Raw genomic sequence first — 24,850 nt, forward strand, 5'->3', positions numbered from 1 at the left:
ACTCAACACCTGGGACTTGGCCACGGCACACCGGCTGCGATACACTGATGTATATAATCAACAAAAGCATATACGACATTCCCTCATTATTCACGAGGGTTACATTTCAGAGATGCTCGTGACTAGCACATTTCTATGATATTCTCCGACCAAAACATTTTTTTATGAATTGCCTGAAATACATAAATAAGCTATTGATTACATAAAAATAGAGTAACACATCTCTTTATCTCATCACTTTCTTTCTCTCTCGATGCAGTCATGTAGAGTTCCAGATGCGATTCACGGATCGCAAGTTCGTGAATAACGAGGGAATCTGTAAATTTGTCTTTTCATTCATTAGCACGGTTGGCTATGTATGGTGTCAAAGAAGTTCAACATACATCCACATTTTTTTTCACAGGTGACATAACTTGAATCGTATATACGATTCGAATGCGATTGGCCTGTCATGGAAATGTGGAATTTCCACCACTAGTTCAGGCCCTCCAATTAATATGTTCAACTTCTTTTTCACCGTATGTAGCCAACTGTGCTAATCGGAGGTGGGGATGATGAGCATCATCCCACACTCACTGAAGCAGGAAGACAGACTTTTAATATTCATTCAAATACAATTTAAATTTCGATTTAAAGCTTTCGTGACTGCAGGGATCCATCTTCTTGTTTCTTTCGGTAAAGTCACGTAGAAGGGAAGTAATAAAATAAACAATTCTCACGACGTTTCGGCTACAACGCAAGCAGCTGCTTGCGTTGTAGCCGAAACGTCGTGAGAATTGTTTTATTATGTTTTATTTTTATTATTTTATTACTTCCCTTCTACGTGACTTTACCGAAAGAAACAAGAAGATGAAAAAAATACAATTTAACTTTTGAATCTTTATTTACTCTTAAAATAACCACAAGTGACATGGTATCAATGCACGGGACTGACAAAACTGATTGAGCTACTGAGAATGTCAGCTTAAATTTTGGAATCTCTGGTACCACCAAAAATCTTGCCATCACACCACTGCCATTTGGAATGGATATAAAACACCACTAGATGGCAGAATAATATTGTTAAGTTTTATTTCAATGTTATTTCACTTGAGCAGTCAATGCAGGCAAAGTCTGTATTGGTAATATTATGCAACATAATGTCTATTTATTTTTAATTTGTACTGCCTTTAAATTGTTGTGCATCACCTCTAGGTGAGCTGGTTGGTTGCTGCAAGGTCACTGAGAAGTGAGCACTACCCTCTCCATGATTGTAGTGCCATCGACTGGCTGAAAGTTTATCTGCCTCTGGTAATGCTAAAATTACCAAGGCTCTGGCAGCTATGGGTGTCCTTGCCCAACCGTAGGGTATTCTGTATTTAGCAGTTTTACTACAAGAGGAGTTCCACAGCTCTGGTGCTGGGAGCTTAAGTGCAGCGCACATCCGATATTTGAGGGGCGCTGGGTCGATGCCGTCAAGATTCTGTTCAATGTGGGCGAGTGGCGCTGTGAAGCAACTGCGTTCCATCCTGCAGTCGCAGCAAGGCTCTTGCTGCCTCCTCCCGGAGCTGTGCCGACGAACTCAGCTGCATCCACTCCTCATTCTGAAAAAAAAAGTGGTACAGTCACAGACACGAGAAATATTATTCTGTTAACACCACCTGTAAAGAGCTGGCTTTCCATCACGAGTGAACGTGTTATTTACACAAGCCAATCGGCGTATGCATATTCAATGCAAATTTTTTTTGTAAAACACGTGGTAAAAAATCTCCTGCATAAACTACACAGACTGTTGGGGCAAATGTTAGAGTAGCAATCATTTATGCAGGCCATCAAGGCACATGAAAGAGTGGTGTGGCTAGGACCACTCCCAGCCACCTTTGTGTCCCCAGTGTGGATGTTTACATGCCACACTACTCATTTAGGGCCGAATTGACCATGGGGATATTACTCACCACTGGTGTTATCCGTGGCGGGAAATCGAACGCACGCTGCCAGATTTGAAGCTCGGTGCACGAACCATTAGGCCACCGCTCCCCCCATGTGTTAAGAATATGGCCATACCATCACACGTATCAATCACCACCCTCCTCTCTCAGCCGGCAAAGTGAACTGTGCACAAGCACAGCACAGAAAAAGGAACACGGGTACAAAGCTGCACAAGGACCCATGCTCAACCGTGGCAGGGACTGGAGCTCTCACCAGCTTCTTGTGCTGGATGTGAAAGGCATTGACCTCGTGCAAAAGGGACACGTTCCCCTCCAGATCGGCCAGGAGACGGCTCACAAGACTCAGGAGCTCCACTGCTTGCCTAATACCACCAGAGCACGCCAATAGCAATCGTCATTAGAATCATGGCTGCCTTGCCAATCCTGTCAAGAATGCTGCAATCCCAAGATTGTTAGAACAATTGGTTTATGTCAGCAGTTAATTGTTTGTACACACAGTGGAACTGCTTTAACAACTGATCTTGTAAACATAAGTAAAGGTACAACATTGATTTAAGAAACAATGATCGTGTTAAATAATCATAGTAAAATAACAAGATCTGGATTCTTGAGCGTTGTGCATCGCGATGTTCATAGAATGCTTGTTAACATTCGTCTTGGCCAATCAACACGCTCCCTACAACTATTCTTTGGGTCTTTCGGTAAAGTCACGTAGACAGGTTCAAAGAAAATAACAAAAACTACGACGTTTCGATCGCAACACAAGCTTGGATGACGACCGCTTGTGTTGCGATCGAAACATCATAGTTTTTGTTATTATATTTGAACCTATATATGTGACTTTACCAAAAGACCCAGTCACAAAAGCTTTAAGTCAAGATTTCCCTACAACTAACTCCACACCCCCTCTCCCACCAAAGCCATGTACGGAGCTATAGTGTTTGGTGGGCAATACAACCTTATGACTGCACCGAAGGCTATACTAGTGTGAATATATTTTACAGTATACTAAGTAAAAAATATTTAAATACTGTACAGTATAAATACTATTTTCAATAGAAATAGTTTTTGTTTCCAATATGAATCATAAGTTATGTGTTTACAGTATGAAATGGTAAGTTATAAAGGCTGTGAACGTATACTCCTAGTACTGTTAGAAGTTATTTAATATTCGAAGCTCCAGAAACGCATTTACTTTGTATATCGAGGTATTACTGTATCTTCCCTTCTGCATTCATGACTTTCGAACACAGCTCTCACAAAATTATAATTCTGTGAGATTGTTATCGTGGGGTGCAGGGGGTCCTCAGTCCAAAACAAGTTGAGAACCACTGCTGGTGAGCCTGTAATAAAGAATGACATTCAAACAACATCTCTTCTTCTTCCTAGCGTTGTTCCCGCTGTGGCGCAGGGTCCGCTTTTCGGCATTGTCTTCTCCATTTAGCTCGGTCCAGGGCATCTTCAGGGGATGCGTTGACCGTCTTCATGTCTTCCTTTATTCGATCCATCGCTTCTTCGGACGTCCGCGTGGACGGCGGCCCTCTGGCTCAATACGCACGGCAGTCTTGGCCACTGATGACTCTTCACTTCGCATCACATGGCCGTACCACCGAAGCCTTGCCTCAAGCATCTTGTCCGCAATGGGGGCCACACCAAGTCGCTTCCGAACGTCTTCGTTCCTGACACGATCCCATCGAGTGAGCCCGAGGCTCCATCTGAGCATCCTCATCTCCATGGTGTGGAGAGCTTGTTCGTGTACAGTTGTGGCTAGCCACCACTCGGATCCATAGAGTGCCACCGGTCGGACGATGGTCTTGTATATTTTTCCCTTCAGCCTATCTGGCATTTTCCGATCACAGAGGACTCCGGTGACTTGCCTCCATTTCATCCACGCCGCATTGACTCGTGACCTCACATCAGTCGTGATTCTACCATCTGAGCTGATGGTGGAGCCCAGGTACTTAAAGTCCGTCACTTTCTTCAGATCTTCTCCGTCAATGCTGATGGTGCCGTCGGTTTGGGGGCCACACTCCATATGCTCCGTCTTTTTGATGTTGAACCTCATCCCGTTTTCGTCCAAACGTTCCTTCCACAGGCGCGTTTGTCTTTCCACTTCTCCTCTCTCTTCATCTGAGAGGAGGACGTCATCCGCGTAGAGAATTGACCATGGAAGGGGCGTGTGCAGGTCGGCAGTGATCGTGTCCATGCACAGGATAAACAGGAGTGGTGACAGGGCCGATCCTAGGAGTTGCACCCAATGCACGTAGGTTTCAGGGACTCCATGGGATCGAAGCGAGTGCCAGATGAGGTCGTGGGGGACCCTGTCAAATGCCATTTCAAGGTCGAGGAACGACACGTGCACAGCTTTGTTCTTCTCTCTGTGCCTCTCCATATATATAAAAAATGGAAATTTGTGAATATGTGTGTCTGTTCGAAATGTTTAGCATACTTCCCAACATACAACAAACCTGAAATTTGGCATGTGGGTAGCTTCCAGACTGTACACAATGGAAAAAGTATAAAAAAATACTTTTGTATTTGGGGGGGGGGGCGCAATAATGGATATATTTTGCAGAGCAAGTGAGCGGTGACGTCACCCGCATGCGGCAGTGTCACGCAGTGTGCCTACTGACGTCACGCATCCCCCCCCACCCTCCGCGTAGGCCGTGTATTAATCCAAGATGAGAATCCAAGTCTCGGGCGAAGCCGGGTAGTAAAGCTAGTACAACATATAATTGTCAAGCTAACATTCTCAACAGCCACATCCTCAAGCTGGCTCTTTTCCTCATTCTGTGTGGACGTCGTGTGCTGCCCTCTCCCCATAAAACCATAGGCATCCTCACTCCAAACTCGTGGCCACCCCTCTTCTGTTGCACTCCCTGTGCAATCTCTGCCCAGGCACCTGTGGTAGTTTGCGTCCAAAGCGACGCTTGCCGTGGTGGTGGGCTCCAGCAGCCGCTGTGTTAGGGCACGCCGCTCTTTGAGCACCCCCTCCAGCTCCCCGTTGATTCGCTGCAGCTTCTTTGTCTTTTGCACTGCAATCGCACACATTCACAAACAATGCTCTCTGCTTGCTGCTTCCGAAGAGCAATCATGCCTCTTTGCATCAGCTTACCATGCACAGAGTACTTGTTGAAAATGGGTAATTAGAATGTTGTTTTCCCCGTTCTTTAAGTTAAATATATTTCAACAAATGTCCCACTTAACCATACAGTTTTATCAGCAACAACATAATCAGCAACAATGGGAATAGGGAACAAAGCCTTTGCCATTGCAGCACCAACGTTTTGGAACATTGTTTCCTCCCTTAACATCATACATCTTAAATTTCGATTTAAAGCTTTCGTGACTGCAGGGATTCATCTTCTTGGTTCTTTCGGTAAAGTCACGTAGAAGGGAAATAATAAAATAATAAAAATAAAACATAATAAAATAAGTTTAACACGTAGGCTTTCGCGACCAATATTATTCATAATCAACGTTTTTGGGTTTAGATCGCGTTATTTATAAATGTGTCGTAACCCTCCACCACCCGACACGGCCAATCAGTAAAAAGTGTCACGTTGACAAAAGACAAATAGTTCACTGCTTTAGCCCACCGGTGTGTTGAAGCGTGAAACCACAACATTTACAATTCGAGTACGACGTTTCGCTGGTAATTGCATCCAGCATCATCGGGCAATTCGCCAGAATGGTGAGACTCAGATTGGTAATCAGGCTATTGTTACGATGCGAGTTGTAGATTAGTAATCATTAGTAATCATTTGGAATGTGTTTTATTGTGATTATGCTACATTAGTAATCAGTTAGTGTTTGTTTCCCTTATAAGGAATTGTAATGCATCTTATTTAATAATACGCTTCCAGGCCGCACTAAGCCTGTAGCTGTCTGAGCGATTAAAGTTATTTCTGTTTCTCTCAATTTCAATGGATTCTCTAATTAGTCTTTGCCAGTAGTAACTAGTTTTACACAACACTTCAACGTTGTCAAAATCAATTGAGTGTCCCTGTTGGCATGCATGTTCTGCCACTGCCGACAGTTGTGTTTGTGATAGTTTAATATTTCTCTGGTGTTCTTTTAGTCTTACACTAACGTTACGCCCTGTCTGTCCAATATAGCATCTGCCACATACACAATTAATCCGATATACACCTTCTGTTGATAATTTAGGTAATTCGTCTTTAGTGCACGTTACTAGTTGCTGAATTTTGTGTACTGTACCAAATCTTACTGTAATGTTTTACTTTTGCAAAACACGGGCTAATTTGTCAGTTACTCCTGAGATAAATGGTATTTTTATTGTTTTAATAATCTGATCGCTTTCAGCAGTGTTGCTTTGCGATCGTGATTTGGCATTTAGTGCTCTGTTAATTTGAGCATTATTGTAGCCATTCTGTCTTAGTGCTTCTTTAACATGTTTAATCTCTCTCACTAGACTTTCACCATCTGACACTGTTTTAGCCCGATGTATGAGCGTCTTGATAAGAGAGGATTTCTGAGCTGGGTGATGATGCGAATCTGCATTCAGATAGGCATCAGTGTGCGTTTGCTTTCTGTAAACGCTGTGTGTTATTTTACCATTTAGGCCATGCCCAAGTAAAATATCCAGGAACGGGAGTGTGTTATTAACCTCCATTTCCATGGTGAACTGAATGGTCGGGTTTTGTGCATTGAGATGATTTAGAAAATCGTTAAGTGTATCTTTACCATGTGGCCAGACAACCAAAGTGTCATCCACATATCTAAACCAAAAGGATGGTTTTAATGTGCTCGAGGCAAGTGCTCTGGTTTCAAAGTTTTCCATGTACAAATTTGCTATAGCAGGAGATAAAGGAGAGCCCATTGCTGCTCCCTCCCTTTGTTTAAAGAATTCGCCACTCCATAAGAAGTAAGTGTTATTTAAACAATGGTCAGCGAGTTTCGGAATATCTTTTGGTAAACCTGTATTCTTTACCAGTGTATCAAGTAATTTAAGCGACTCGCTCACTGGAACCTTAGTGAATAGCCAAATCACATCAACACTCACCAAAATAACATTAGGGTTAAGTTAAATGTCTTTGATCATATTCACAAGATGTTCTGAATTTCTTATGAATGATGATGTCCTACCGATGTAGGGCTGTATTTGTTTAGTTACATACTTTGCTAATTTATATGTGGCAGAGCCAATTGTACTGACTATGAGTCGTTAAGGGATGCTGATAACACACAGCGTTTACAGAAAGAAAACGCACACTGATGCCTATCTGAATGCAGATTCGCATCATTACCCAGCTCAGAAATCCTCTCTTATCAAGACGCTCATACATCGGGCTAAAACAGTGTCAGATGGTGAAAGTCTAGTGAGAGAGATTAAACATGTTAAAGAAGCACTAAGACAGAATGGCTACAATAATGCTCAAATTAACAGAGCACTAAATGCCAAATCACGATCGCAAAGCAACACTGCTGAAAGCGATCAGATTATTAAAACAATAAAAATACCATTTATCTCAGGAGTAACTGACAAATTAGCCCGTGTTTTGCAAAAGCAAAACATTACAGTAAGATTTGGTACAGTACACAAAATTCAGCAACTAGTAACGTGCACTAAAGACGAATTACCTAAATTATCAACAGAAGGTGTATATCGGATTAATTGTGTATGTGGCAGATGCTATATTGGACAGACAGGGCGTAACGTTAGTGTAAGACTAAAAGAACACCAGAGAAATATTAAACTATCACAAACACAACTGTCGGCAGTGGCAGAACATGCATGCCAACAGGGACACTCAATTGATTTTGACAACGTTGAAGTGTTGTGTAAAACTAGTTACTACTGGCAAAGACTAATTAGAGAATCCATTGAAATTGAGAGAAACAGAAATAACTTTAATCGCTCAGACAGCTACAGGCTCCGTGCGGCCTGGAAGCGTATTATTAAATAAGATGCATTACAATTCCTTATAAGGGAAACAAACACTAACTGATTACTAATGTAGCATAATCACAATAAAACACATTCCAAATGATTACTAATCTACAACTCGCATCGTAACAATAGCCTGATTACCAATCTAGTATATCATTACAATAACCCCCCCCCCCCCTCAAATCTTTGCACCAGATGAGTTAATGAGTTAATGATGACGTCACCCTGCTGCTGCTCTATATAAGATCGGGAGACACAGCAGAGCCTCACCATTCTGGCGAATTGCCCGATGAGGGGGAAATCGCCCTGGCTCGCCAGGGGAGACACCAGGAGCATCGAGGTGATCCTTCCAGCCCGTCCGGATCTCAAGTGAGACCTAGCCACCAGCCCCGAGGCCTGCGAGGGCCCTGACAGTGTGGCCAGGGATGACCACGCTGCCAAGAAGTGGGGACTGCTGGAGAATGGAGACGGAAATCGCAACAGACGAAGAGGGGAAATGGCGAGAGTCAAGGACCACGAGGGCCACCCGAGTTGCTGAAGGAGACCGGGATGACCGAGCCGCCCAGCTTATGCTCGCAGCAGATGAAAAGGAAGCAGGGAGTGCGTCAAGAGAAATGAATGCCACCTGCACTGCTGAGGGAGCCTGGGACGACAGAGTCGGCCAGACGGTGACTGCAGGAGACAAGAAGAAGACGCGGCGAAAGCAGAGGGCCACCGACACCACCTACGCTGCCGGTGGGGACTGGGGCAACCAGACCGACCCGCTGGCAGCAGGGGGATGCGTGGAGGAGGCAGGGAGATGGATGGAGGGGAACGTGGCGGAGGCACGGCAGAAGGAGAGGATGGAGGAACTGGATGGGAGGGCGGGAGCTGATGGAGTGGGTGAGGGAGGCCGAGGAGAAAAAGGTACGGTGTCCGGACGCAGAGATGCGGGGGCCCCCGAGTGGAGGGTGTGGAATGAAGCCAGAGAGACCCCAGCAACCCTGGGGCAAGGGGAGGCCCGGAGGGGGAACGTGACAGTGGACGCTGGACCGGTGGGAGCTGGGAGGCCCCGGGAACGAGACGGGAAATGGCGAGGCGGGGCAGGGGTGAGTCTGACACCACCTCATGTCAAACGACATAATTGCGTCAGAGTAATGATGAAGGACGAGGTAGCAGAAGAAGTGACCATCGACCGAGCGACCTTTGTACGGTCAATAATGATGGGCTTGCTACAAATAGAGCCGACAGACTTGTACTGTTTGATAACTCTGCCGGGAGGGAGGGCGTTTGATGTAAGCTTCAACTCAAGCCCCCTGCTACAAAGATTTATGACCCGCTTCGAGGAAAAGGCGGAGGAGAAGCCATTGATGTCAATGAAGCTACAACTGTTATCAGAGCTGGACACGAAGGTGGTGACTATTTTCCTATACAATGAAGCCCTACATGACCACGACGTGGAGGTCTGGCTAAGACAGCACTGCTCGGTACTGTCGGGCTGTAAAAAGGTGAGGGACTCAGTGGGGATATGGACAGGGGCAAGACAATGGAGGGTGCGGCTGAAAACAGAGGGAGGGACCTTGAGACACATCCTGAGTGCCCTGAACATAGGAGGCAACCGGGGATATGTGGTGTATGCCGGACAACCTAAACTGTGTAGGAGGTGTGGGGGCAGCGGTCACCTGGCTGCAGTGTGCAAGACAAAAGTCTGCTATAGATGCAAGGCACTGGACCACGAGGTAGAAGAATGCAGTGTTCCGGCACAATGTAACCTCTGCGGTAGCCGAGAACACCTGTACAAAAATTGTCCGGAGTCGTACGCCAACAAGGTTAGGGCGTATAGGGTAGGAGGAGCGAGGGATGAGGAAGGGGGTGGGACCAAACTGGACCTGGATAAGGAACTGGTGAGGGAAGGACGTGGGGAGGTGGCTGAGCAGCAGCCACCAGCGACGGATGGAGGGGGAGAAGGGGAGAGGCATGCAAAAAGAGCAGAATCAACATCGAGCGAGCAGGAAGAGGGGCTGGCGGGGGAGGGGAGCGACGGCATGGGCAGCATCTCCGAGACGACCGTGGAAGACTGGGCAGAGGCGGTGGAGGAGGATGAAGGAAAAGGGGAACAACAGCAGGAGGAAGGCGGTAGCGAGACATGGGAGGGACCAATCGGAAGGAAAAGGAGGATACGGAGAGCCCCAAAAAGAGGCGCCCCTTTAGGCAGCACGGAATCCTCGGACTCCTCGCTGGACACAGAGGCCTCGAGGGAGGGGATGGAGGAAAGGGTGGAGAGCCCGCGCAGGGGGAAACCCTTGAGAACAAGGGGCAAAATGAAATTGCGGGAACTGGCGAATGAAGATGGTTACGGAGGGCGAGCGGAGAAGGCCACTTCGGACTGAGACACATCCTAACATGGAACTTTCTGTGGCGTCCGTAAATGTGAGGAGCTTGAAGGGAAAGGGGAGGAGAGGAGCAATAATACAACTGCTACAGGCTACCAAGTGGGAGGTGGTCTTCCTCCAGGAATGCCACCTACCATACACCCTGGGCCGGGAGGAGCTGTTGGAGAGCTGGGATGGCTACTACTTTTGGTCCGGGAGTAATGAAAATCGATGCACGGGGGTAGTTACCCTCCTAGGCAGGAGGGGTATACAGATAGTCGGGTCCCAAGAGGTGGTCCCGGGCCGCCTCCATTATGTGGACGTGTCTTATGGAGAGGCAAACCTGAGACTAATAAATGTGTACGCCCCCACGACGTGCACAGAAAGAGTGGACCTATGGAATAATGTAGCGACCCTGCTCGTGACGAGAAGGCAAGTCATAATGGGGGGTGATTTTAACTGCCCGTTGTGCCTGGCAGACCTATTATCGGTGGCTGGGAGGAGGAGGCTCGACCCTTCCTCTAGGAAGTTGAAGGAGATGATAGAGGATTTTAAAATGACTGACACCTTCAGAAAGGTACACCCGGTGAGACCGGGATACACGTGGTCGGATAAGGGCGGTAGAACGCAATCACGAATAGATTTCATCTTTGTGTCTGCCAATGTGAAGGTGGATGGAGCTGACCTGGAACCCTTCCCCTTGTCAGATCACAATTTGGTGAAGGCAAAGCTCGGTATTCCAGGTGGCCTGAAGATGGGGAAGGGAACCTGGAAAATGAATGTAAGCCTGTTGGAAGACAGAAGGGTCGTGGAAGACTTTGTAAGGAAGTACGAAGACTGGACGACCCTGCAGGAATGCTTTGCCACGAGGGTGGAGTGGTGGAGCATGGTGAAGGGCCGGATAAAGGCCCTCTTCCAGACACATAGTAGAAGGAGGAGTGTAAACAGGGAACTGCAGCTGTGGAACGCTAGAATCGAGAAGAAGCACAGGTTACTTGAGCTGGGATTCCCGGTGGGTGAGGATATACGAAGATTGAAGGGAAGGTTATCCTCGGTATTGGAGAAAAGAGTCAAACAAATGGCATACAGGGCAAGGGTCAGGGCAACGGAACAGGGAGAGAAATGTACGAGTTTCTTCTTTAAGAAATGCAAGGCAGGAGACAACACACTTAGGGAATTGGTGAGTCCGGTCAGAGGCAGGCAGGCAACGACAGAGGGTATAATAGAGATAGCGGAGGAGTACTATGGGGAGTTGTATGGGAGGAAGGGAACGGATAAGGGAATAAGGGAGGCACTACTAGGGGAGCTAAGACATGAGGTTAAGAACCCAGAGGTACTGGGAGGGAGGATCCAGATGGAGGAAGTGGAGGAGGCAGTGAGGAGGCAGAATAAGAATAGGACGCCAGGACTGGATGGAATTCCAGCAGAATTCTACATTACATTCTGGGATTTAATGAAAGGGGATATGCTGCAGATGTATAGGGAAATGCTGGAGGGCGGACTGGTGCCAGAAGAAATGTGTGAGGGGCTCATCACACTGATGTATAAGAAGGGGGACAGGAGAGAGTTGGGAAACTGGCGTCCAGTTACCCTCCTGAACTCGGACTACAAGATTATGGCAAAAATAGCTGCGACGCGCCTGGGAAAGGTGGTGGAGGGAGTAGTCGAACCCAACCAGACGTGTGCGGCGCCAGGAAGAAGGATTTCGGACTCCCTGATTTTATTAAGGGAGGCAATAGAGGTAGAAGGAGAGAGGGGATGCCCCCTAGGGCTTCTTAGCCTGGATCTTGAGAAGGCTTTCGACCGCCTCTCGCACGAGTATATGTTCGCAGTGTTGGAAAAAATAGGAGTGAGGGGACCCTTGGTCGATTGGGTGAGGCGTCTTTACCAAGGGCTCAAGACCAGACTACTGATAAATGGGGAGCTCTCGGGGACAATTCCAGTAGAGTCAGGGGTGAGACAGGGGTGCCCGATGTCCGCGGTTCTATTTGTAATGTGTATGGAACCCCTTGCACAGGCAATGAGAAACAATGAGGAGATTAAGGGAGTGACCATCCCCGGGAATAAGGAACAGGGGAAGGTGGCGCTATATATGGATGACGTAGTCGTGCTCTGTAGGGACGTGGCATCAGTGTGGGGGGCCATGAAGGAGACAAACCGCTTCGGCCTGGCCTCTGGCTTGAAGGTGAACGCGAGGAAGAGCGAATTGATGGCCTTCGGGGACCCGAGACTATTTGAGGGCCGGCCGCCTGAGTTGGGGATAAAGACGGAGGAAGTCAAGGTCTTGGGAGTGTCCTTTTGCCGAGAGAGGTCGGCGGAACGAAACTGGGACGGGAGGATAAAGCAGGTAAAGGGACAGTTAGGCAAGTGGGCCGGGAGACGGCTCACGATGGAAGGGAGGATTCTGGTAGTGAGGGTGGTGGTTTTACCAACACTCAACTACCTCGCATATGTGTACCCGCCAGGTAGAAGGGAGGCAAGAATCCTGGAATCGCTGTTGTTTCAATTCATTTGGGGAGGCGGGATGGATAGAGTGAAGAGGGTGGTGATGTGTAAACGCGTAGAGAACGGGGGGAAGGGTGCCCCAAATATTGCACGTGTGCTGTCCTCAATTTTTGTGTGCAACACTTTGAGGTTATTCTTTTCCGAAGAGCCCCGGGGGAAGGCCGCTTGTTATTTAAGGTATCGCCTGATGTGGCTCCTGAGGGGGCTTGGGATGACCCAATTACCGGCGGGCACGCCCTTGGCCTGGCCACAAGGATGGCTGAATGCGGCGGTGGGTGACTACATAAAAGAGTACAATTTGAGTCAGAGAGGGGGACCGTGGAACTCCAAGGAGGTATTGGCCAAAGTAAACGAAGGGGAGGCCTGCGAGGGGGTGATGGGCGCGAAGAGGACTATGTACCGTCAAGTGTGGAGGAACACTTCATCAACGGCGCTCACAAAAGAACAGAGAGATCTGTCCTGGTTGGCGGTGTGGGATAGATTGGAGACGAGGGGCTTCATGTTTTCTCGCCGAATGGCACGTTCGCCCAAATGCCCGAGGGGCTGCAACACAGATGAGGACGCGGTGCACGTCATGGTGAAGTGTCCCTTCGCACAGGAGGTGTGGAGACTGAGCAGTCCGCTGTTGTCCTGGTTTTACCCGTCGCAGGTGATAAGTCGGGACATTATGTGGGGAGTCTTAAGGGAGGTGCGGGGAGATGACAGAGATCGAACGTGGGCCATAATAGGCGCGACAAAGGAGGCCTTGTGGGGAGCTCGCAGAAAAGAGTTGGATGGGTCCCCTATATCACCGTTGGAGGTGTGCTACTGGGCAAGGAGGTTGCTAGAAAGGGTGATGGAAGTAGACCGGGTTAGGCTGGGATACAAGGCCGCAGGTGTGAAGTGGAAGTGGCCCCTACCCGGGGTGGGGTAGCGAGGGGACCGGCGGGTATAGGGAAGGGATAGTGAAGGATGGCCATGCACATTTTAGCCGGCCTGCTAAGTCGTGTAGGGCGAGGAATGTACGTGTTCGATCGGGGGAAGGCGATGTGATGGAGCAGCGCATGGGTGAATGGTGGTGATGAATGTAAATAAGGGGAACGGGGCGGTGTGCGTTATGGCGGCGAGCTTTTTTTGTTGCATTGTATGTGGGTGGAGCCCGCGGATGTGACGGAGGCTCGAAGGGGCCAACCGGGGCGTCCGGGAAGGAGTGGTTTTCGGTACTCTCTTTGGTTTTCCTTGTACCCGCTGAGAAGTTAATAAAAACCTTTAAATCGCAATTACCAGCGAAAACGTCGTACTCAAATTGTAAATGTTGTGGTTTCACGCTTCAACACACCGGTGGGCTAAAGCAGTGAACTATTTGTCTTTTGTCAACGTGACACTTTTTTACTGATTGGCCGTGTCGGGTGGTGGAGGGTTACGACACATTTATAAATAACGCGATCTAAACCCAAAAACGTTGATTATGAATAATAAAATAATTCTCACGACGTTTCGGCCACAATGCAAGCAGCCGTCCTCAGGTGAAGACCAGGTCTGTCGGGGAGACAGCGTCTGAATGAAACACCACCACGCTTGGAGCGTATATTTAAGCTGGGTTGGAAGAGGGGAGAGCGCCTTGACAAAAGAATTTGCATATCAAGAGGAATTTAGCATATTTATGGGAAATGCAGATATGCGATTAGTCTCCGACTACCACTCTCCCATTGACATATTTCGTTGCTTCCTCTTAGTATCTTTCACTCGACGGTCAATGGTATAGTGTATAGCATATTGTATAATAATGAATAGTATAAAATTGTAATGGTTAATACAATGTATAAGGCAATATATAGTATCGTAATTGTATAGTGAATATACAGCAGTGTGATATACAGTAGGGTGGATAGAATAATACATAGTGTAATATCACACTATGTATTATTCTAAGGTATAGGGTGGTGTATAGTAATACAGTATATAATTTAATGTTGGGTTGTCTATGGCAGCATATTGTATGGGGTGGACCCGTGTGATGTAAGGGAAAAAAGTTTAACTGGAAGCATATTATATTTTTTGCGACATAGAATTGTAATGTATTACTTACTGTTAGTAGCTCAGCTTATTGATAGTATATTTAGTATACTGATGATACTATGTAGTTTATACTTTAGTTTTTTACGTGGTTGTTTAGTTACTGCAGCTACATACTATTAACATTCCTTCCATTTATTAATGCTACCCTTATCCCCTCCCTTTGATGCTGCTAATCCTGCATAATGCACGGGCTTAATATGACTTTGAAACCCCCCACCCACCTCCTACGCATTTCACAAGTAGTACTAATCGCATATCTGCATTTCCCATAAATATGCTAAATTCCTCTTGATATGCAAATTATTTTGTCAAGGTGCTCTCCCCTCTTCCAACCCAGCTTAAATATACGCTCCAAGCGTGGTGGCGTTTCATTCAGACGCTGTCTCCCCGACAGACCTGGTCTTCACCTGAGGACGGCTGCTTGCGTTGTGGCCGAAACGTCGTGAGAATTATTTTATTATGTTTTATTTTTATTATTTCCCTTCTACGTGACTTTACCGAAAGAACCAAGAAGATCATACATCTTCCTTAAAAAAAATCACTTCAAGCATAATAACACGTAGGCTTTCGCGACCAATATCATCCATAATAGAGTTTTTTTTGGGTTAGATCGCGTAAATATAAAACATATAGGGGAACTAAGTCAGACTTCTAAATCACTAATGTCCTTACACGTGTAGCGAGTCCAACTGAGTCACAGACGTTATCTTGAACATAACACAACCTACGCTCGGTTCTCGAATACCCATCTAACCATGCTACGACTGGCTCCGCCCTTAGCCCCGCCCACCTTCCAGGCTCCTCGAGCGCCTTCTCGAATGTTCCCGAGAGCTCTCCGGGACCACGTGACCGCTCCTCGGCCTCCAGTGGCCCCCCTCCAGTATCGTCCAGTCACATGACAACAGGTCAGCCAGAGTATCATGCCCCAGAGTAATCCTGGCTGGCTGACACTCGCTCTCGCTCTCTCACTGGGAGCCGGCACCGCACACTGCTCGCGGTGCCCCCGTGCTAACCAGCGCTCACCCAACAACCGCTAGTGTTGGTACTGCAGCCTGCAACCCGGGCTGCCCGCAATGACATTACCGGCCGTGACTTTGCAAGTCCCGGCACCACAGTGACAGGTACAGTCACTACACACGTAAAAATTAGTAAGTGTCTCTACAGATCACTGGAATATAATCCACACAATTACACAGCAATCAGCTGATAATGCATTTAACAAAACTAACACTACCCAAATTAACAAATTTGCTAGACTGGCTAACAAACAACTCTCAATTAAAAATGAACATTTTATAAACAAAACAGTTATCAACATGACTAATGTTGAATTATCCAGCGATATGGTTTCAGTCCTGTCTAAAGGTCTTAACTTTTCTGTTGCCCATTGTACAATCCCTGTCGATGAGATCATTGCTTAAGTGGAATCAGCAGTTAGACATCTCCCCATAATTAAGCTGAGATGACTAGGCAAGAGGTTGCCAAAATTATTGATAACAGCAAATTGCCAAAAGCAAATATTAACTTCAGTGAAGCAAAAGCCTTGAGAGAATTGAGAGCAAATAAAGATATTCAAATTCTTGCTGCTGATAAGGGCCGATCAACTGTTGTGATGCCCCGTGAGGACTATGATAATAAAATAAAAAATGTACTCGATGAAGGTACCTACCTTAACAAACCAGCACCATGGAACGTAAAACAACGGCAATCATTGCCAAGTCATAAATTCCCAAGGAAGAGCAATACCTAATCAAACCAAGGGCATCAAAACCACCAAGACTTTATGGGCTACCAAAAATTCACAAACCTGATGTCCCATTAAGACCCATAGAATACAATAAGCTCTGCCACGTACAAATTAGCACAATATGTAACGAAACAAATACAGCCCTATATCGGTAGGACCTCTTCGTTCATCAAAAACTCTAAACATCTCATAAATATAATTAAAGATATTAAGCTTAACCCTAATGATATTCTCGTAAGTTTTGATGTGACTTCTATGTTCACGAGGGTTCCGGTCAACGAGCCAATTAAATTACTCGATACTCTGGTAACGAACAAAGGTTTAGCCAAAGATATCCCAAGACTAGCTGAACACTGTCTAAAGAACATTTCTTGTGGCGATGTGACTTCTATACACAAAAGGAGCAGCAATGGGCTCTCCTTTGTCTCCTGTGATAGCTAATTTGTACATGGAGGATTTCGAAATAAAAGCAATATCTTCAAGCACACTAAAACCATCTGCTTGGTTTAGATATGTGGATGACACATCAGTGGTCTAGCCACACGGCAAAGATACACTGAACGCATTTCTAAATCATCTCAACTCGCAAAACCCATCCATCCAGTTCACCATGGAAGTGGAAGATGACATAACTCTAACATTTCTGGATATTCTGCTCGGACGGGGTCGAAATGGTTGAAAAATGGCTCAAAAAACGCATGATTGTGACAACACCAAGGCAGCACTGATGAGCCAGAGTTGCTCCTTGCTCAAGATCTTCTTCTCTAATTGACTCCCTCCCTCTTCACGTTTCTATGATATGATTAATACAATCTTGATTTGAAGCTTTCGTGACTACAGGAATCCATACTCTCTGGTTATTTCGGTAAAGTCACATAGATAGAAAAAATAATAATAGAACACGACGTTTCGGTCGCAACACAAGCGTCCGTCATCAGGTGAGAAAGAATGATCTGCTGTTGTGGCTTTATGTAGGCACGGGAGAGGGGAAGAGGAGGGGAGGGGGTTTTGTTAAGTAAAATTAGCATGTCAATGAGATTTAAATCTTGAGTCTTGACTTATAGCTTTCGTGGCTGCAGGAGTTCACGGGGGGAGGGTTTGTGGCGTGCAGGGATGGAGGGGGGGGGGCTGGAGAAATTAGCATGTCAATGAGCTTGAATTAGTAAATGAAAACAGCAGGGGTGGGTGAGTGAAAATCACAGCAGTTAAAACTTGACGTGGTTTATCATGTCCTTCCAATGATTGAGATTTCGTGGTTGCAGGAGTTCACAAAGCGGATTTGAAACACGGTAGAACCAACACCTCGGCGGTGGCGGATCATTGTTTCAACGCTGTGGGCACACATGACATTGTTTTTTTCCGAAACCAAGGTGCTCTGCAAACTCTCGGGCTACCATCAGAGAATTTGTTCATGAAGCCATCCAGATATACAAACACAGACAAAACTTTAATGGAGAAGATGGATTCAGATTGAGCAATCATTAGAAGGACGTGATAAACCACGTCAAGTTTTAACTGCTGTGATTTTCACTCACCCACCCGTGCTGTTTTCTAAAAAATATGCGTTTACTAATTCAAGACTCAAGATTTAAATCTCATTCACATGTAGAGGTGTTACGGAGGGCAAACAAACACACTGGGCGTGGTTATGCCTGTACGCCAAGAGGTGCTTACATCCACGTCCGCACCGTTTAGCCTGGGGGGCTAACACGGCGCTGGGATCCCCCACGGCCCCACCCCTCAGTGAGGGAGTTGCTATATAAGGTGGTGAGCCGGAGGGCTCGGGGTTCAGTGTTCAGCCTTAACCAGCGAAGCAAGAAGACCGGCTAGATAGGCCCTGGGACTCCCCTGGATCGCTGTCCTTCTCAGGACCGACCAGGGCAAGCCAGTGGCGTGGCCCCAAGAGCCCAGAGCCGATGCTCTTGTAAGAGCCGGTCTGGGGACTCAGGGTGCCGTAATCTCAGCTTAACCAGAGCTGGGTTAGCTAGCCTCCCCTAGCCCTGTAGTGGAGGACCTAGGAGTAGGCTAGCCGTGACATAGATTGTGTGATCTCCCTGTTAGACGGGTGAAGGGGCCGATACCCCTTCGAGTGTTGTACATCTCGGCCTGTTATGTAGATTGTGGTTAATAAATAAGTGTGCCTCCAACTACGTCGTCCAAGTCTCCTGGAACCTACTACACACATACTAATTTCTCCAGCCCCCACCCGTCCCTGCATGCCACAAACCCTCCCCCCTCTGGGTAATGACGGCTCTAGCGAGGCATGGCGTGTGATGTATTTACATCGCGGAGACCCCGTATATGTGGGTGTAGTACCAGCCCTAGAGGGGCTCGGTGAGCCCTGATAAAGAACGCTGAGTGACACCACGCTCGGCGTGCAGTGCTGTCCCATATAGGAGGGGGGTGTGAGAGTGCCGGCCATGAATGGGGTTAATGTAGGCCATGGCACTCTGGTTGACCCTAGAAGGCACGTGACGGTAAGATCTACACAGGGGCCCCAAGTGGGGGCTAGGGGTGGTCACATGTCGGAGCGAGATCCTGCTAGAGGATTCTAGAAGGTGATCATAGCCAAGGGCGGAGCCAGCCACGACCAGGGAACATATAAACCGGGTCCCCAGAGGGACCGGGGTTCAGCATTGCTGTGTTATCCTGAAGATCTACATTCTAAGTTCGACGTCCGAGAAGAGTCACCAACACGTGGACCTGGACCCAAGCCAGGGTCCTGTCCGTTGTAGCTACTCCTAGTGTAATTAGTGTAGTTAGCGTGGTGGTCCACCACCATAGGTTGTTATCTGGTAAAGCGGCAGTTACCCCATTGTGTTGGTATCAATAAATGTGTTGCCTCCTAGGAGTACGTCTGCAACTCACTTGAACTCACGACAGTTAGAATAACAAAAAATGGTGCTCTATTATAAGGTGTTCTACTTTTACACTAAACAAAACCAAATAGCATTACATTAGCTGTGTTCTTCACTGGCTCTTATTTTGCCACCCGCTTCTTTATTATCTTTGTAATTTTCATGCACGGCGCCTTGAGACATTTTGAATTTCACCTGAAAAGATTAAATTATTATTAGTCCACAACTGTCATCTACCAAAGTTCCAGCTCACATGTACACAAGGTCTTATGGCCAATGGTGCACGGTTCCTCTGGAAATATAATTACAGGCATCCCTCGCGTAACACGCGCCCCCCCCCCCCCTTTAGCGCAAATTCGCAAGTTCCACAATTCATCTTCGAGGGACATACTTCACACTGACGCTATGCGTTTCAAGAAAAAACTAAAAAATTAAATATTTTTCTCAAAAATGTGTTCAATGATCAAAATTCAAAATAAACAATAATTCTGATTGCGTCACCACGCCATGGCAGCGCTCAGTGTCACGGGCTGGGTGTGGCCATCGTAGATCTGCTGCCTTTGTTTGCATCATACATGATGCTGCAAGCAACCCACGTAAGCATTCAAGAAGCCTTGAAGTTACTTCATATTAATTAATCTTTATAAGTAGTAATCTTTAGCATCTTATTATGTTATTAAACTCCTTCTTAAGTCTAGATTTGTAATATCGATATTAAACGACTTCATTTATCATTGCTAGCACACCCCCCCCCCCTTACAACATGTACGTCTGTGGGAAAATAAGCTTAAAACAGCGTGATTCGACTTACGCGCTGTCTTTCAGAAACACATGTCACGCGTCATGCGAGGGACGACTGTGCTACATGTGTTTACCTAGGAGAGCCTCACTGAGTCTTGATATTCGTTTGAAAGAGGGTTCTGCCATGAGTGGGTGATGTTGCAATGTGTAATCCAAACTGGCTAATTTTCAGGTATTTCTTCTGCATGGAGATGTTTTGGCCAGATATATTTGATGGGGCTTTTTTCTCTCTGGGAGGAAACCCATGCGGTATAGGTGAAAAACATCCAAACTCCACATACTCACATGGTGCCAATCGGGAATCGAACCTAATACATTCTTGCTATACGGCACAAGCATTACCACTGTGCCACCTTGCAGCATGGAAGTCACTTACAGAGCAGGGACTGGTGGCTCACATCAGCTGTGTCCAGCACCAACTCCAGCTTCTGTCTCTCCAGCTTCGTCTGCGTTGCAACAGCACGACTTACATATCACTTGAATGATTAATAATATACATATATTACTATGTTAATGGCCAAAGTAAATTATCTCACAATACAGGATGTCATTGGTTTAACTGCTTAAAATAAGGAATATTTATTAGCCTACAAGTCATCCGGAATGCTTCCATTATGTATGTCTGAAAAAAATGAACCGGTTAACAATTTCAACTCTTTAATATAGTTTATGAACAAGTATAACCCGTAAAAACAAAGTTTTTCACTATAAATCCTTTGTATGCGTGGCGGCTAGAGTCCTCTCGTCCTCTGGCTTGAGATGGCTGCCACCTATGGGTCAGATGATTGCATGGCACCATTAAGCAATTGGTAATTAATTATAATATTTTTGTCCGAAAAAGTGTAAAATTTTGGAAAAAAATTTTCACGAACATTAATTGTCACGCACAACGAGTCTGTGTGGAAAATGTCAGCTCGATTGGATCACGGGAAGTGGGTTAAAAAACGACCGAAAGATTTTCACGGTCGTAAGCAAGCAAGCAAGCGCGCAAGTGAACTTAATATAAAGAATTTAAAAATAAAACACTCCAAAAAGTTTTCCATGGAATACGATATCACTAACAATCGTGTGGATTACTATATTACTCTGTTTGAATGTCCATTTATTACTTTGAGGATATAAATTGAAAATAACATTGAGTTCATAGTGGTGTGTTTATAAATCAGTGTTACCAACAAGTTGTGGAAAATAAAAGAACATTAATGGATGCCCTGGTATGGGCAGAAGCCATCAAAGAATAATTTAGCGCCACAAAATTATATCACCAGTTACTCTATCCTCCAGTCCTACCTTGTTGACCTCAGTCTGCAGTGCTGCAATTTCATTTTGAAGTTTTATTTGGTGGACAACAGCAGATTTCTTTTCCACTTGTTTCCTGTTGTCTTCCATCTCCTCCTAAAACGTGAGCAGGGTAGTAACATTTACCATCTGACCTCAACAGATTCAGTCAGTCTATTTATTAAAATGTAACTTACATTATAAAATCATGGGTCTGGATACATGAATAGTGCAGGGTGTTTCAAAATAGGAAAAGGGTGCTGTGTTTAAACTAAATATACAAATCAGGGGTGGGTTCAAATGCACACAGGTGTAAAATTAAGTTAAGAGAGAATGTGATTATCCGTATGCTGACTTTAGATTTAAACTGGGAAGAGGAACATACCGTGGAAATGTACAAGGGGAGGCAGTTGCAACGTGTGTGGGGAACAGTGGTGAAGGAGTGACCCGCCGACTGAGTGGAGGATGAAACACTAAAGGGAGGCTTGTGATTGTCAGGTGACTATATTTACAAGAGCATGATACTGCTCACCAGTGTAGTGTGCAATTTTACTGCAAGATGTTCTCATCCTCAAAAAGTATGAGAACAAGTGTTATAGCTCAAATATCTATTAGTTATGCACATGTCAGGATTGTGGCTGCATAGTGACTTTGAGGATCATCCACGAGCTATGCTGATACATGCTGATGAGTGCAGAAATATTGTGATAAATCTTGACTTAAAGCTTTCGTGACTGCAGGAATTCATATTTGGGTCTTTCGGTAAAGCCACTTAGAAAAAAATAAATCACGTTTCGATCAACACAAGCAATCGTCATCATATTTTTTCTTGCCTCAGCAGCTCTCCCGCTATATTTTTTAACCTGATGACGATTGCTTGTGTTGCGATCGAAACGTCTAGATTTTTTTCTATTTGTGTCTTTACCGAAAAACCCAAAGAATAATATTGTGATAATTGTACATGATGCGACTATGGTGGCATGCATGTTATTGTGGGGTAAAGTCTTACTTGGGTTATCATCCCATCAGCGACGGCTCTCGAAAGAAATAACGCCACACTAGAGGGACACTCTGCCTCCCAAGGGTTCCGCTCATTGCCCTGAAGATTTTTATCAACCATAGTCACGTAGATTCAGCAACTAGAATTCAAAAACAGAAAAAGCAGCATGTTGGACACTGGATAAGATGTAACACTGTACCTTGATCACCCTGACTTCACACCATATAATCATCATCACCAGCTAGGGTACCAACTGCTCGATGAGGCCAATCCCATTGCCCACGTGAAGCCCCCATAAGAGAGAACAGCACTACCCACATGGACATGCATCAACCGAATCAGCTGACATAAACATGCGGATGCACATAGGTGAATGAGCATTGACAACTCGTAACCTACACACGGTGTACATGGCTGGTTTAGTTGAACGGCTAAGAGTTTCCCCTTTTGTTGGAAAACACGTGTACTTACTGCAAGTTATATGTACGTGTGTATACTGAGTATAGAGGTGTTTATCTGAGGGGTTAGCTGCAGGTAACCGTGAGTCTGGGGCAGAATCTCTGTGTGTGCAAAACAATTTCGTAATACTGCATTAGCAGTGGTGTTGAGCACAAATAAAAACGTTAGGCAATAATAGTCGATGTTTTGGGAAATTGCCCTTCTTCATATTGTGCAATGAAAGGCCACTGCATATGCAGGCATCCCTCGATATACGAATATATATTCCTGAAAATGCATCCGTATAGTGAAGTTCCGTATATCGAACCCTTATTTTCCTACTGACCTGCATATAATTGGCGATACGTTCCTATGGAAAATTGGCCCCAAGACGTAAGAACACAGCAAACCTGACCTTTAATAAGCACAGATTTAATGGAAAACAGATAAAACATTTAAATGTCTTTATCGTACTCAAAATAAGTCGTGAAATCAGAATGAATCGTTATTTAGTCTGGAGGAATGCAATGAGCTATTATGATTTTTCAAACATGTCCAGAAAATGTTTTTTGTACAGTATTTGTAGTTACCAGATACTGTGATTGCCATGTGAGGTGGTTGTGCTGTGGATTTGCAAGCCTGTCTACGGCGTTCATGATATAGTTTTGCCATCAAAAAGTATTCCTCAAATAAGCCTTGAAGGTGTTGATCACGAATTGATCCATGGACTGGATAAAGCCAGTCGTGTTTTTGGGAGGTACTCCCACCCTCACATTATGAGACCAATCACCTAAATATACTGGGTGCCATGGGGTATTGTCTAGGATGAGCAATGCCTTGTTGGCGACATTACTTTTGGCATGGAACCTTTCAAAAGCAGGCCATTTGGGAACAAATTGCTGTCGCCCAAACCTTCTTGTTCGATCGCCAGGCAAGGTAGTTAACATCTCGCCACGATGGCGAGATGTTAACTACCTTGCCAAAGTGGGCTTTACCTAGTATAATAAAATGTGCCTATTTCTAGTGACTCGCTTACCTTTCCTATACTTCATAACCCGCCCCTTTTGGACATCCGTGCAAAAGAGCTTCATAGCTCATCGGATTTCACCAGAATAAAAAACAATATTCTGATTCTGACCAGGCGTGATCAACGCCTGCACCAAAACAAGGCGAGGCCGGTAAACACGCAGCGCGGGAAGCAGTGCAGCGTGAAATGCACGCCGAGCATGAACCAAAGACCGAAGGATGGAAAGAGGTTGTGAAAACGAAAGGCCAGCGAGCATTGTTCGATTTCCTACACCTCCCCACCCCGTCTCCAAACAAATTTGGATTAAACATTTTGTAAATGAGAATTTAACGTAAAGTACATCGACTTAGTCCCCGAGTTTATAAGTTAGGGTCTAGCGAAATTCCGTGTATTCAGTCGACTTATAATGACGGATGACTCTACTGTATATTGACGAATGTTTTTTTTCATACAGAGACGTATGCACTATAATATGACTTTTCGTCGGCTCAAGTGAATTATTATAGCAGCGTTCCCGTGTCTGACCCGCCCCGACTGGACACATGGGGAAAAGAGCTTCAAAGCTCATCGGATTCCTTCCCGTCCACTCTACCGGTAATTCAAGGTCCCCATTCTGTCTCTCACCTCTCCGCGTTCCCGCGTTCCGCATTCAATTTGCGTCTCGAGCACCGCCACCCAATCGGAGGCCGCCTTACTCACGCACGGAGCCAATGGACGAAATCAACATTTAAGATACCTTTGTGCAGCTAATCAACGAGAACCTACGGTGGCTCGCATCGACGCGTGGACAAAACGCGTTTCGTAATTAGTGGCGGCTCCTTTTATGTGACGTCATCAGCATAACTGTCATAACGTTGGAACTTTTTTTTGCCAGTTTCAGTTTTCATTTCATTTATTAGGTACTAGCAGAAGTACCCGGCGTTGCCCGGGTGAAAAATATATTTC

The 24,850-nt window shown here is 45.8% G+C and overlaps 1 protein-coding gene across 2 annotated transcripts; it reads right to left on the reverse strand.

The window, feature by feature from the left end:
• Positions 1 to 859: 859 nt before the first annotated feature.
• HAUS2 (HAUS augmin like complex subunit 2) lies at positions 860 to 24,637 on the reverse strand. 2 transcript variants are annotated; one of them, XM_061568537.1, is made up of 7 exons: positions 24,530 to 24,637; positions 22,450 to 22,579; positions 21,453 to 21,557; positions 20,539 to 20,608; positions 4,831 to 4,963; positions 2,182 to 2,290; positions 860 to 1,583 (listed from the first exon to the last, which is right to left on the reverse strand). In XM_061568537.1, exons 2-7 carry the CDS (start codon positions 22,558 to 22,560, stop codon positions 1,467 to 1,469), a joined length of 645 nt encoding a protein of 214 aa, XP_061424521.1. In that variant the 5' UTR covers positions 22,561 to 22,579; positions 24,530 to 24,637; the 3' UTR covers positions 860 to 1,466. The 2 variants fall into 2 exon arrangements, with proteins under 2 accessions (XP_061424521.1, XP_061424522.1); XM_061568538.1 differs by lacking the exon at positions 24,530 to 24,637 and adding an exon at positions 24,498 to 24,527.
• Between the last annotated feature and the right edge of the window lie 213 nt (positions 24,638 to 24,850).

Source organism: Lethenteron reissneri, chromosome 41 (assembly GCF_015708825.2).
Source record: "Lethenteron reissneri isolate LAM-NWPU_2019-01 chromosome 41, ASM1570882v1, whole genome shotgun sequence".
In the NCBI taxonomy this organism is placed as follows: domain Eukaryota; kingdom Metazoa; phylum Chordata; class Hyperoartia; order Petromyzontiformes; family Petromyzontidae; genus Lethenteron; species Lethenteron reissneri.

Bases quoted from the DNA above. Each gene is read 5' to 3' on its own strand.
- HAUS2 (XM_061568537.1), bottom strand. From the start codon at position 22,560: ATGGTTGATAAAAATCTTCAGGGCAATGAGCGGAACCCTTGGGAGGCA. The intron at 4,964-20,538 runs GTAAGTGACTTC...GTGCGATTGCAG, and splicing joins GAGCCACCAGTCCCTGCTCT to TGCAAAAGACAAAGAAGCTG. The intron at 2,291-4,830 runs GTGCCTGGGCAG...TGGTGGTATTAG, and splicing joins TTGGACGCAAACTACCACAG to GCAAGCAGTGGAGCTCCTGA.